Source organism: Falco punctatus (assembly GCF_963210335.1).
Source record: "Falco punctatus genome assembly, chromosome: 15".
Classification (NCBI taxonomy): domain Eukaryota; kingdom Metazoa; phylum Chordata; class Aves; order Falconiformes; family Falconidae; genus Falco; species Falco punctatus.
In genome coordinates this window covers 9,881,784-9,894,527 of record NC_137595.1, presented here as the reverse complement: position 1 = coordinate 9,894,527, position 12,744 = coordinate 9,881,784, and the positions used below count along the sequence as shown (strand labels likewise).

General features: G+C 48.6%; 1 protein-coding gene across 4 annotated transcripts in view; it reads left to right on the top strand.

Moving 5' to 3' along the window:
- The window catches only part of DOCK11 (dedicator of cytokinesis 11), an 84,556-nt gene that overhangs the window by 41,129 nt on the left and 30,683 nt on the right, over positions 1-12,744 (top strand). The window contains exons 22-32 of one of the 4 annotated variants that reach the window (XM_080365837.1): positions 241-324; positions 1,525-1,614; positions 3,393-3,511; positions 5,259-5,328; positions 5,406-5,531; positions 6,117-6,188; positions 6,579-6,725; positions 7,188-7,271; positions 7,685-7,796; positions 9,831-9,869; positions 11,382-11,560. In XM_080365837.1, coding sequence (XP_080221963.1) covers positions 241-324; positions 1,525-1,614; positions 3,393-3,511; positions 5,259-5,328; positions 5,406-5,531; positions 6,117-6,188; positions 6,579-6,725; positions 7,188-7,271; positions 7,685-7,796; positions 9,831-9,869; positions 11,382-11,560 — 1,122 coding nt within the window. Of the gene's footprint in view, positions 1-237; positions 325-1,524; positions 1,615-3,392; positions 3,512-5,258; positions 5,329-5,405; positions 5,532-6,116; positions 6,189-6,578; positions 6,726-7,187; positions 7,272-7,684; positions 7,797-9,830; positions 9,870-11,381; positions 11,561-12,744 lie in introns of all 4 variants that reach the window. The other 3 variants (XM_080365836.1, XM_080365839.1, XM_080365838.1) reach the window with 3 other exon arrangements.

Genomic DNA, 12,744 nt, shown 5'->3' with positions numbered 1-12,744 from the left:
GTGGCAGGCTGAACTGGGCTGGGGCAGTGGCACAGAGCAGGAGCGTGGGGATGTGCTCTGCGTGCATGTCCTCGCAGGGACGCCTCTGCCCTGCTGCAGTCAGGTCACTGGTGTTTGTGCTTGGGGGGAACCCCTTCTCCCACCGCAGCCTGTACCTTCTGACCAGGCATCTGTCTGCACAGAGCCACCTTCTCACTGCAGTCTGAAATCAAGTATTTGAATGTCGTCTGTTCACAGCAGCCCAGCGTGGATGCGAAGTGGGTGGATGGAGCAAAGCCACTCTTTAAAATCAGAATCCATTTGGACTCAACCATTTACACCCAGGTAAGTTGAGCACCTCACTCTTAAAAGATTTTCAACACAAATGCAGAGGAAGCAATTGCTGTATCTCTACTACTGCTGTGCTGTAGGTGCTATGGGAGAGAGGTACCTGTGTTTGCAGAGCAGCACTGAGATACTTCTGTAGGAGCTGGTCTGGGATTACTTGCAGGGATCTGCTCCTCTGGATGTGAGAGACAGCTGGGAGTGGATGAGCCTGGGGAGAGGCTGATGTTTTCTTGGCCAGCTGCACTGTAACTAGGCAGGACCAAGGAGACATTTGAGCAAATGAGCTACTTCAATGATGCAAAAGAGAGAAGTGGTGCAAATGAGAGATTTTTGCCAAATATCAGATTGCTTATTGAATTTTTTTTTAAAGTTTCCTGACAACAGCAGACAAAAGGAAACAAAAGTCCTGATTTCCCTTTGAAACCAGTTCAGGCTGTTTTACCATGTCCTTGTGTGTTCTGCTGTTTTAGGGTAGTGACAGACTTCCCCAAGCTTCATGTGATGTGCAGCAAGGATCCCTATCACATGTCCTGGGGCACCTCCTGTCAGCACTGCTCCGGGAAATGCCCTTGGCAGGGCTTGTTGCCCTGTGCTGGGTGTAGTCAGCTGCACTCACATCACAGCAACTCGCTTTCAGCATCATCTGTAATCTGGGTTAGGGTTTTACTAATCCCGTGCAGCACTGAGAGCAGCACAGTAGTTTCACTCCCAACCAAATTGCATTTACAGATACTTTTCAGGGTTAAATACTCCAGTAATTAAATTGAAGGAGGAGGGAGAGGAGTAGGAAGGAGAGTCAGCCTCAGGTGGACAGTAGGAGGTCAGTATGGCAGTGTCAGTCACAGCTGGGAGAGGAGGGCTCCCGCTGCTCCAGGCCAGCATTGGATGGCGATTGGGACTCAGGGCAGTGCAACCACAGGAGAATTTTAACACCACTGGCAGTTTGGTGCTTAATCTCAGGGTTAGCTGGGAGTCAGGGGATGGGCAGTGACTGGGTACACTGGAAAAGGCAGGGAGCAGTACTGAAGTCCTGGGGGATGGCAGCCAGGGACCAAGAGTGCCACTGGTAGTGACATGGAGCTTGCTAGGGACATGGCCTGCTGCTGCAGGTAAGTCAACAGATTTTCAAGTGTAAGCTGCGTAGTAGGGGTTGACAGATATTAAGGTTGCTGCATTGAACTTGTTTGTCTCTTCCAGGACATGCACTTGCACAAATTCTTCCAGTACTGCCAGCTGGTTCAGGCGGGAGCTAAGGAAGTCCCAGGAGAGCTTGTTAAATACCTAAAGGTGAACAGTGCCTGTCGGTGGGCTTCCTTCGTGTTTTTACAGACCATCCGTAAACACCCAGACCCTGCCCTGTAGGAAGGCGCACTGGCTGCACCACTGGTACCAGCACATTGTGCAATACCTTACCTTTGCTTACTGACACGACTGTCTGCTGCCTGTGAGCTGCTTCCCACTGCTTTTCACAGCAGATAGAACATGTAGCCAGCATCGCTCTGCCATGCTCAAGGCAAACCCTCCTCCCAGTGTGCTCGCACACTCCTCCCCTGCCGCCCTAGATCTGGTTCAAACCTTTGAACTGTAGCACAATTCCTTGTTTTTAGGATTATCCGTTCAAAACAGGATTATTTTTTTTCAGGCTGGAAAAGATTGGTGAGATTATCAGTCAGTTAAATCTGACCACAGATGATCTGTGACCCAGACCCAGCTTTTCGGCAATCACTGCGGCATGAGTAAGGGCCCTGGAGCAGGTCCAGCAGCAGCTTCTGCAGAGAATAGACTTGCTGGCTGCTTACTGTCCTTGTTTACTTCCATAGAATCATAGAATGGTGTAGGTTGGAAAAGACCTTTAAGAGTCAAACCATTAACCTGGCACTGCCGAGGCCACCACTAAACCATGTCCCTAAGTGCCACATCTACCTGTCGTTTAAACACCTCCAGGGACAGTGACTCAACCATCTCCCTGGGCAGCCTGTTCCAGTGCCAGACTGCCCTTTCAGTGATGAAATTTTTCCCAATATCCAATCTAAACCTTCCCTGGCACAGCTTGAGGCCGTTTCCTTTTGCCCTATCGCTCGTTGCTTGGGAGAAGAGACAACCCCAAACCTCAACAACTGCCTGTTTTTGAGAGTGGTGCTGTAGCAACAGCTCAGCTCCCAGCGGTGGGGATTTATCCTCACAAAGTTACTAGGTGTGTTTCAGATAATGTAAAAATATTTTAAGAAGCAGAAATAATGGCAGGTTTTGGAGCCAGGCACTACAGGAACAATTGCTTTGTTGTGAGCGTTTCCTCAAGGAGCTCAGCAGGTCCCAGCCCTGCCCGGCCACAGTGACCTCGCAGCACCCTGCAGCCAGGGGAACATTTACATGCTAACCACGAAGGAGGGCTTCGTACCTACCGATACCTCTATCATTTCAGTAATTTAAATAACTGATACAGATTTAAAACCCTTTCATTAGGCTTGAAAACTGAAAATGAAACACACTCTTTCCTAGATTTGTATCGTGAGAAGTCTGTGAGGTGGGTGGAGAGCATATGAACCGGATGATCTTGACCTTCACCAGGTCACTTAAATCCCATTTGCAACAGCAAGCTATGCTCTTCAGGGAAGAGCCTCACTGCAAGTCATTGGGCATCAGGTTTCCCTGTTCCAAAGACATTTGTGAAAATGGGAGTCACTTCAACAAAACGTCAGAAGTGATGAGAAGAATTGGGAGCAAAACTTCAGCCTTAAAGTTTGGGTTGTTGGGGTCAAATCGTAGCATGTGACCTTCAGTTAAGTCATAGCTGCCTGGGCACATCTGACAGGAAGATTAATGCGTGCCATGAGTGGATTCATGTTGCTCCCCGAAGGCATGCAGCTGGGATCCGTCAGCTGGAAGGCAGGCAGCGAGTGCTGCCATGGGTCCAAATCTGCCTGTCCTCTGGCAGGCTGCAGCCCGCACCCTGAAGCGTTTGCTAATGCCTGTCCTATTGCCACAGAAATGTCTGTGGACTATAAATATTTAACATCTGCGAAATGTCGAACTAAAAGTATCTGTGTTTTGAACATTTGTTTTAGTGTTTGCACGCCATGGAGATCCAAGTAATGATTCAGTTTCTACCTGTAATTCTTGTGCAACTATTTAGAGTCCTTACAAATGTGACCCAGGAGGATGAAGTAGCTGTCAACTGCACCATGTGAGTGTTGGGTAAACCATCCAGTTTTCTTCAGTTGCAAACGCAAAGCCGCAAACTACAGTGCAAAGCAGGGTGTGGTTTCCCAGTACAAGGTGCTGAGTGACAGCATCGCCTGCCTGGCTGCTTGCTGTCCTGAGCCTGCTGTGACACACCAGCTGCTCCCTTCCCTGGCACATCTGGGTGGCACGGGGGGGGACATCGTGGGGCCCTTCTCCTGGGAGCTGCATGGGGAAAAATGCAGTGCTTTAAAGATACTCCCGGTTTGTTTTTCAAAAGAAAAAGGGTTGGCTGGTGGGGATGGCTGTGTCAGCCGAGGTATTGGGGCAGCAAAAGGCTCCAGAGCACCCGAGCATGTCCCAGCTGCAGGCAGCAGATGTGGTTTCCCTGCGGGAGCGATGCCCCAGCCTCGCTAGTCCCTTGTGTCAGAAGTGTTGCTAAAAATCCCCTGAAGCTGCAGAATCGCCGCCGCCTCTGTGCTGGCTCAGAATACGGGGCGGCGGCTTGCGGAGCGATGCTCGGCCGTGCCGGCAGCCCCAAGAGGGCAGCACCGGCCGGGGCCCGGTCCCCGCGGAAAGCTGCTGCTGTCCCCAGGCGTCTGCAGGGCCCACAGGGAGCAAAAGGTGCAAAACCATCTTCCCCGCCTAGCTCTGGCCACGACACCCCGAAACTGATGGATGCATTAAAACATCCGTCTTCCTTCTGTGATTCTTCCTCTGTGGAGTGCTGCAGTGCAAAGCGGGATGCTGGGTGCCACCCCGTGGGGATCTTCCTCCGACTCCAGAAGGTGTACTGTGCATCCACGTACCAAAAACGTCTTGCTCCCATGAAATCAGAGGTCAGAGGCTGAACCCTGGCCCCCCAGGGATGCAGATCCTGAGCCCTGGTCCTCCAGGGATGTAGAGCCTGTTGCACACACAGTCCTGCACCATGTGGTCCAAGACGCGGGGACTTCTGTAAATTCAGTAAAAAAGAGCCTTGTAGAATTAATAAATTCAGGAGATGCAGGAAGGTATCAGAGTATAACAACGATGGAGAATTTTTCCTCTGCTTCTCAGCAGAGATCCTGTGGGGTTTCTGTGTTCGTTTTGCAGACTTGATGTAGTGGTATAGTTGTTCATTGTCACTTGTATTATCATTAGGAAAGGGCTCCAGTGAGGGCAGACTCCACACATGACAAGCTGTACAGTGTGCAGGAGCCTGTGGTGTGTGCAGGAGCGACAAGGAACTTGCTCTCCGTGTATCAGGTCCACGGATACAGCCACAGAGAACTGGGTGCAGAGATAATTAAATTCATATTTTTGTCTTCGACTCGTCTGACACCTGAGCATTGTTCAGGTGCCTAATGCTCGTTGCAACATAAATTTAAGTAGCGGCAGGCTTTAACCCTGGAGTACACGGAGGCCAAAGATTAGGATATGTCCCCTGCAGACAAATGTTTCGCCTCGCCTCCTCAGGCACTGAAGGCAGCCGGTCTGGGTGATACCTGGTCGAGCACCGAAGTGGAGAAGAGGCTTTGGCCACCTCAGCTCCGAGTGCTCTGTCAAAGGGCTGTGCTGTGGCAAGGATGGTGCAGCTACAGGAGCTGTGAGGGGTGCTAGCCTGCAAGTACGGGCTCTGCAAATCAGGCTGTGCCAGCAGTGAGGCTTTTAGGGTTGAGCCGGACAGGACACACATGGTGTCTGCTTTTGTGAGCTGGAGGAACTTGCCCTTGCATTGCATGCTGAACACAAACCGCATTTCTCCCCAGGGTTCTTCTGCACATCGTGTCCAAGTGCCATGAAGAAGGTTTAGACCACTACTTGCGCTCCTTCATAAAGGTCAGTCACGACACACCACTCTGCAAAACTCCCTGCTGGGAGCAGGCACGCTGCTGACACTGTTCCTCTTGCCTCAGTATGTCTTTCGAGCTGAGAAACCCAGTGTCACACAGGCGAAGATGACCCATGAAATCTTGGTCCTTTCCATGGCCACGATCTTGAAGCAGTCAGCAGATTTTCTAGCCATCAATAAGCTACTCAAGGTAAAGTACTGACAGTACTTGGCTGCCAAGGGTGGGGGGGAGGAAAAGGGGGTCTGGCATAAAGCCCAACACTTTCACCCATCTAAACCCACCACAGGAGCAAAGCTACCACGGCAACTCCTTGCATACGCGTCCTTGAAGTTCTCCCCTTACAACAGAGAGGAATTCTTGCAGGGAACCTGGCTGTGTTAAAGCCATGGCAGGACGCAGCAAAGGGCTTTTCATTTTGCCAGTTTTACCCATTTTCTTCAAACCACACGTGAGGGGTGACTCACGGGTGGCAGACTGAGTTTCTGCCTCTCTGGGCCTTTGCAGGGCTTGCACCCCAAACTCTGCCGGCTCCTTGCAGGGTGCATCGGGGTGCAGAGGGGATGGGGCTGTTCCCACCCCAAGACTGGCAGGACTCCTCCAGGTAGCAAAGGCACCCATGCCAAGCCAGCTGTGCAAGCCCAGCCATGCTTTAAAATGCTGTTTGAACATGAGCCCTCCCTCCCACACTGCTGTTTCCTCACATAACAACTGCCAATGCTGTCAAACATGTTCAGTCCTGCTGAGAAAAATAATAGTATTCTTTGTTCATTCTAGTACTCGTGGTTTTTCTTTGAAGCACTGGCAAAGTCAATGGCAATGTACTTACTGGAAGAAAACAAAATCAAGGTAAAAATAAATTAGTTCGATGCTGCATTATAAAGCCATCACAAACAAACTCTCCTCCAAAAGTTTTTCTGAAAAAAAACTATGTAACTCTTTATTTAAAAAAAAAAAAATCCTGACAAGTGAACAGCTACCCAGATCTTTCCTTTTATTCAACTTTAGTTTTTCCCTTCTTCCCCTTTTCATTCTCAGTTTTAGTTTAAAATTTCCAGATCTCCTTACGGCTTGTGCAGCCTCCTTTTCTGTTATTAGCGACTGTAGTTTCAGCCAGTGCTTGCTTTGTGCCAATGTTTTATTGGGATACAACATAATCACATGCTAAAGGGAACTTGTGCCTGCACTGGATTCTCCCCAGCTTGTAGCACTGAGCGTAGGATGCGCTTTTGGTTTCAGCTGCCCAGAGGCCAGCGGTTCCCCGAGTCCTACCAGCACGCCCTCCACTCCTTGCTGCTCGCCATCATTCCTCACGTGACCATTCGCTATAACGAAATCCCCGAAGAGTCCAGGAATGTCAACTTTAGCTTGGCTAACTTCCTAAAGGTCAGCAGTTTTCTCCTTCTCCCAGGCTTTTATCAGAAAAGGAAAACAGAAAGAAGCCACAAGCAAACAAACGTGTTTGTACTTTAATCCTCTCTTTGGTTTCTTCAATTACAAAAACTCTGGAGGGGATAACTTTTTTTAGGAAAGAAACTCCGTCTTTCCAAGAGAGAGACTGTGATACTCTGTATGTTGTCTAGTGTCTTCAGTTGTGCCTAGCAACAGTTCAAACCCTGAGAGGAAATGTGTGCGCTCTTATTTTAAATATTTCTGTTGTCCACTGGGGTCTTAAATGAAGTCATCCAAACAATTTCAGAGAAACAGGGTCAAGTATGTTCTGGAAAGTCAGCAGCAGCCCAGAGGATCAAATCTGACTGCTGGCAGGACAGTAGTATGGAGACGATTTAGGATGATGGCTTTTATTTTTAATGATTGGTCACGTGTTGCTATTTTTTTTTTCTCCAGCGTTGTTTGACCTTTATGGACAGAGGATTTGTTTTTAACTTGATAAATGATTACATTTCTGGATTCAGCCCAAAAGACCCTAAGGTAAGCAGCATGTTTCTTGAAAGGTGGTTTGCACTTTTACATATCCATGTCAGGCAAGGTCTGTCGTGATTATTTTATGTGACTCTTGGAGGCCCTTTTAGACTCTGTTCCTGCGGAGTCTCCTGGAGGCAGACACCTCTTTCTCTGGGCCAAGAGCCTCTATGCAGCTAAGCTTTAAACCGGTGTAGAGTCAGAACTAAAGGAGAGATTGGTTAATAGTCTGGATGAAAAAGGTAAAGAAGACCCAAGTGACAGCCACATGCACCGACACTTAGGAGGAACAACACAAAAATTTGCCAGTTATCGCAGAGTTTCATCAAATGCTATTTAGATTCCCCAGTCCTTGTGCAGCACATTGACCTGGAAGCAAATGAGTCAAACCGAAAACAATTTATGTTTGTCTTTTTCTTCAGCTGCTGGTTGAATACAAATTTGAATTTCTTCAAACCATTTGCAATCACGAACACTATATTCCTCTGAACTTACCAATGACCTTTTCCAAACCCAAGCTGCAAAGAGTTCAAGGTATGTTCTTTCTCAAGAGACTGGCTAGAGAGCTATAATTTATTAGTCTTGATGGCTTCTGACCAGATAGAATTTGGTTTGATGTCAAGGAAATTTATGTTCTAGTTAGCCTGATTTACATTAACCTCGGCAAAAGATGCTGTTCTGTCGGGTTTACATCATTTTGTTCCAGAATGACATGCAATCAGTCCTTTCAGTATTTCCTATATTTAAGTTTGCACGGGACTAACAATATCTGAAAGAAACTTCCGCTATGTCAGCGCACACACAAGTTGCACAAGTGTAATCCTCTGTTCCCACAAGTGCCAGCATCCCCTGAGAAGCAGGGCGTCTCATCCGCCAGCGCTGTGGAGAATGGAGATACAGGAGAACAGATTGAATTCACTGCTCCACTGCCAGCTCTCTGTGGCCACAAGAAGGTGATTTACGTTACCTTCTGCTTTCATTTTGAGCAAGAGTAGAGCAGTGCACGGTGCGTTCAAGCCTGTACTCAAGCCTGGGCTGAAGGCAGCCAGCGGAGAAGTTGAGCCCATGCCCAATCCTTAGCGCGTACCAAGGGCATAGGTACCGTGGCACCCCTGTGTATCCAAGCTGCTCTCACTGTCACACGGTGTCCCCTTTGGTCCTGCTGCTGCTCACCACAGGGCAAACAGGGTGGCAAGGGGCTGAGCTGAAGCACTATGCAAGCGTGGGTGGCTGCAGCTCTGCTCCGGGTGATGAGCGGGCTGCAGTGCTGAGCCCAGCGCGTGCCTGACCGGCCTGCTAGGGTTGCTGTAGGCATAACCTCATTCCCTCTGGGTCCCAGCTTCTCATCTGTGCTGGATAAATACAGAAAGATTGCCAGGTTTGGGTGCTAGTAGCCTGGCCAGGTTAAGTACCGGAGAGGAGGGTAAGGTTTGGGATTCTCCCACGTGAAAGCCCAGTGGATTTACGATTCTATGATTTATTCTGATGGAGGCAAGGGGATGTTTGGTCGTGCCTCAGGGTGCAGCCATACAAGTCCCAAAGTGGTTCCACACACATCCAAGTGGCAGAAGCAGCAGTAACTGTGAAGTATCCCTTATTTTGGTATATTTCTGACTGCTTAGGGCTTTCACGACCAGCTGCTAATCTCTTACATTTACATCAGTTTGGCTACTTGCCTGGCATAGTTTAACAAAGTGTACTGCTAGAAACGACTGAGAGAAAAGCAGCCACAGTGCTTCCCTGTTGCTTGTTAGTGGCATGATAACATAAGGATGCTCTTCCTTGGTTAACGTTCACCTTTGCATCTGTCTCACTGTGACTGGGACCTACCAGCTGAGGTTAACGCACATCTCTTGACAGTAGAGCAGCCTGTCTTCGGGTAGCAGAAGTGCCTTTGCAGTGGTGCCTGTGCTCTGCCTGCCCTGGTAGGGACATGTTGTGATGCATCTCCATTGCAAACGTGTCTGGTTTTATGGACAGACCTGTGACTACAGGGGACAGCGGGCTCAGAGGTGGGGAGGTAGGATGTGCACATCACCGAGGAGGTATCCTGCTGGTGTGCCTCACCTCTTTATCAGCTTATTTGGATGAGCAGAGGGGACATGCCCAGCTCCCTAGTACTCTGTTTCTGGGAAAAGAAGGAATAGCGCTGGGAAGGTGGCTGAGGGGTGCTCCTGCAGCAGAAGCTGGTGCAGCCAGGCCTGCAGGCAGAGCACATCCCTGTGGCCACATCCTGTTGCATCTTGGAGCAGCTTCTCTGGAACGTCGCGGCTAATAAGGGGCTGGTTGCTGGTCTGTGTCCCTGCTGCAGGGGACATATGTGTTTCATCAGCCAGAGCAAACCCCTGAGCCTGTCCTCACAGCCAGCAACAAATTGTTATTGCAATCTTGTGATAGCAAAGAACCGAAGAGACTGGCAGAAGCTGGGAGTTAAGCAATAGCCTTATGAATAATACTAAGACATGATGTACTGTCCTGTTTCTCCAAAATTTACATTACTTATTCCTGGTTGTTTTTTTTTTCCCCCTGTCTTTTTATTTGTCACTTTTCTTTTTACACGTGTATTAGATTTTTTTTCATTTGCTGTGGAACGGTTCACTTCAGTAGGTAGGTCCAGCTGGGATCAATGAATCCTCTAGTATCAAATCAAATATGCTGCTTCCAATCAGTTAGCTTGCATCCAACTAATGAAATAACCATGATGTGTGACACTTAGGCATTTGCTAACATGACTAACAGTGAAAGCCAGATAATGCTCCAGATTGCTTTCTCTTTCCTCTGAATCAGACTTTCACAAACCAGTAAATGCTACTTATGAATCAACAAACTTAAAAATATCTTTTGCAGCCACAGAGCTGTTGGAACCCTTTGGCTGGAATTTTCAAAGCTGTGTGTATGCACCCTGCCTTACCACAGAAAAAAATTCACACCTGTGGGGTTTTCAAAAAAAACAAAAGTCTGAGCTGAGCACACAGCATTTGTACCCTTTGGGGAAGAATGCACAGCTTTGGGGTTATTCCTTTGGGAGGCTCAAAGCAACAGTCAAGTGGTGCCTGTTGTGGCTCTGATTAGGTCTGTGGGTTGCCTGACAGAGCTAACGGTGTCAGAGCAAGGTCATTCATAACAACCAGAGTGCACACACACCCTGCACTGAAATCTGTGTCTCTGTCCCTTCTCTGCTGCATTATCCAGGCACCTCAGCAGAAATGATGCCTTACCCTTGTAGCAGCCGCTCCTTCAATCACAGTATATAGCCTGAATCTACATGAGACACAGGGTACAAGTTCAGTTAACCAAGGTGATTAGGTACTGAGCTGCCTTTCTCCTGGCAGTCAGTGCAGTTTTTAAGGGGTGTGTTCGATATCTGCTGGTGGGAAGGTAAAGGAGTCTCGCAGTTTCTGGCAAGCAGCTGCCTGGAACCCTGCCCTGGCTCCCCAGACCTTGAAGTGGGGCTGGAAAGCCTGGCTGGAGGATGCAGTAGTGGTCACTTGGCACCATGTCCTTGTTTGCATCCCCCATCCCAGCAGGAGTATTTGCCTTTTCTCTGCTCTCTGACCTAGTGAGAAGGAATGCGGTTTTCAGAGGATGTGGAACAAGCTGCAGAGAAGGCACTGCTAGGGCTGGGCAACTGCGATAAATGCCCCATCTCCACTGCCCGTTACCACCCTCCCAGCTGCCTGGTGGAGGCTGGCACCTCCGCTGCCTGGCTGGTTTGGGGATTTGCAGGATAACCCCTAGTCAGGAGCAAAACAGGCCCCAGGCAGTGAGTCGTGCTGTCTTTTCCCACTGCATCCATCTCTGACTTTACTAATTACTCTGTGGAGCGGTAAGCTTTGTAAAGCATTGCACTGCAGAAATACTTCTTTTAGCTGCTGCTGTACAGTGAGGGCTGAAATTAATGATTAGCCTGAACTGGAAGATGCCAAGTGCTTTGATATGACTTACCTCAGCGTTGCACAAAACTGTGGTCAGTTCAGGCCTTATTGAAAGATCAGTGCACTGTAGGACAGAGAGCGATGAACCATACTTGCGTGCCGTTGTGGCTTACATGACCATTGTCTTGCTCTGAACAGATCCTTGGAACAGTTCCCTTAACTATTGCCTTGCTATTTCTTTCAGATGTAAATCTTGAATACAGTTTAACTGACGAGTATTGCAGGCATCATTTCCTGGTGGGGATGCTTCTCAGAGAAGCCTCTGTTGCCTTGCAGGACAACTACGATATCAGATACACAGCCATCTCAGTCTTAAAAAATCTGTTGATAAAGCATGCCTTCGACAACAGATACCAGCACAAGGTCAGGCATATTTTGTTGGCTTTTAAATATAATGCTCTTGAATTTTGTGAAAAAAACTCATGTTAGAATTTTAAATTTTGGATGGTACACCAAGTGTATTCTCATTGCTATTTAGGGAGCTGTTGTAAGTAACCAATAGTTCTGGCATAATAGTAATAGCTCTGAGAAGTGATCTAGGAACACAAACAGTGCAGTCAGATAACTGCAGTGCTCTTATTCATGCTATTTTAGATAATAAAGCCCTCAGCCATTAAGGAACTTGAGAGTGTCATTAGCCAAGAGGCAGTTCAACAAAATCAAGCAACGCCAATGTTCTTCTGGTCTTGGGCTTAAATTAATATCCTGCATTAACATACTGTAATTAGGAAGCCTGACTGATCTCTGTTGCAAGTCAGCCGCATGTTTTAATAATTAGTGAATCAGAGGAGAGGATGTGTGGATTCTCATGAGATGCTGGATTTCCGCTGGGTAGTAGCTTTCAGTTTTCTCTGGTCACACTGGGAGATGGCCTTGTTTTCTTTCTTGATGCTGCTCCCTGCTGACCCGTATGTCCTTGAAAGTGCCCAGCTACCTCTGCAGACACTACCTGTCCTTGCTCTAGGCTGAAAACATGCCTCTGTTTACAGTTTAGCTCCTCAAATTGCTCCTAGCGTGCTGCATTGCTAAGTTTTATCTGAGAATGTGGGCAGCCTCCTGGAAGTAACTCAAATGTGCCCGGGGCTGCTGCACCGTGCACGGACCCAGAGCCAGCTCCTCTCCCTTCTCGCCTGTTTGGAAGGGCTGAGCGGGAGGTGGGCTTGCTTTTCTCTGCAGCGAGGATCTGTGGTGACTTGCACAGCCTGGAAACAAAACCGTGGCCCCTGGTAGTTGGCAAGGCTTGATATTTCAGGAGAGGTTTGTGAGCTCCCTGCCAAGACTGGGTCAGAGGCAGCCTGTTTCTGCTCTTCTGAGTGTCTGAAAACCCTCACACTAATTCAGGAGCCGTTTGCCCCCTTGGCAGGCAGCGCTTTCCCTGCCTCCTCAAAAAACACCACCTGTCTTAAAATTGTCCCACTGGATTTTTGTGCATGTGCTGTGCTCCAGGCTGCAGTGACCAGGAGACTGCCTGGAGCCGGGGCAGGATGCTCAGCTGGTGTGCTGAGACACCAAAGCAAAAAATCATGCCACAGGCAGGACAGGCTGAG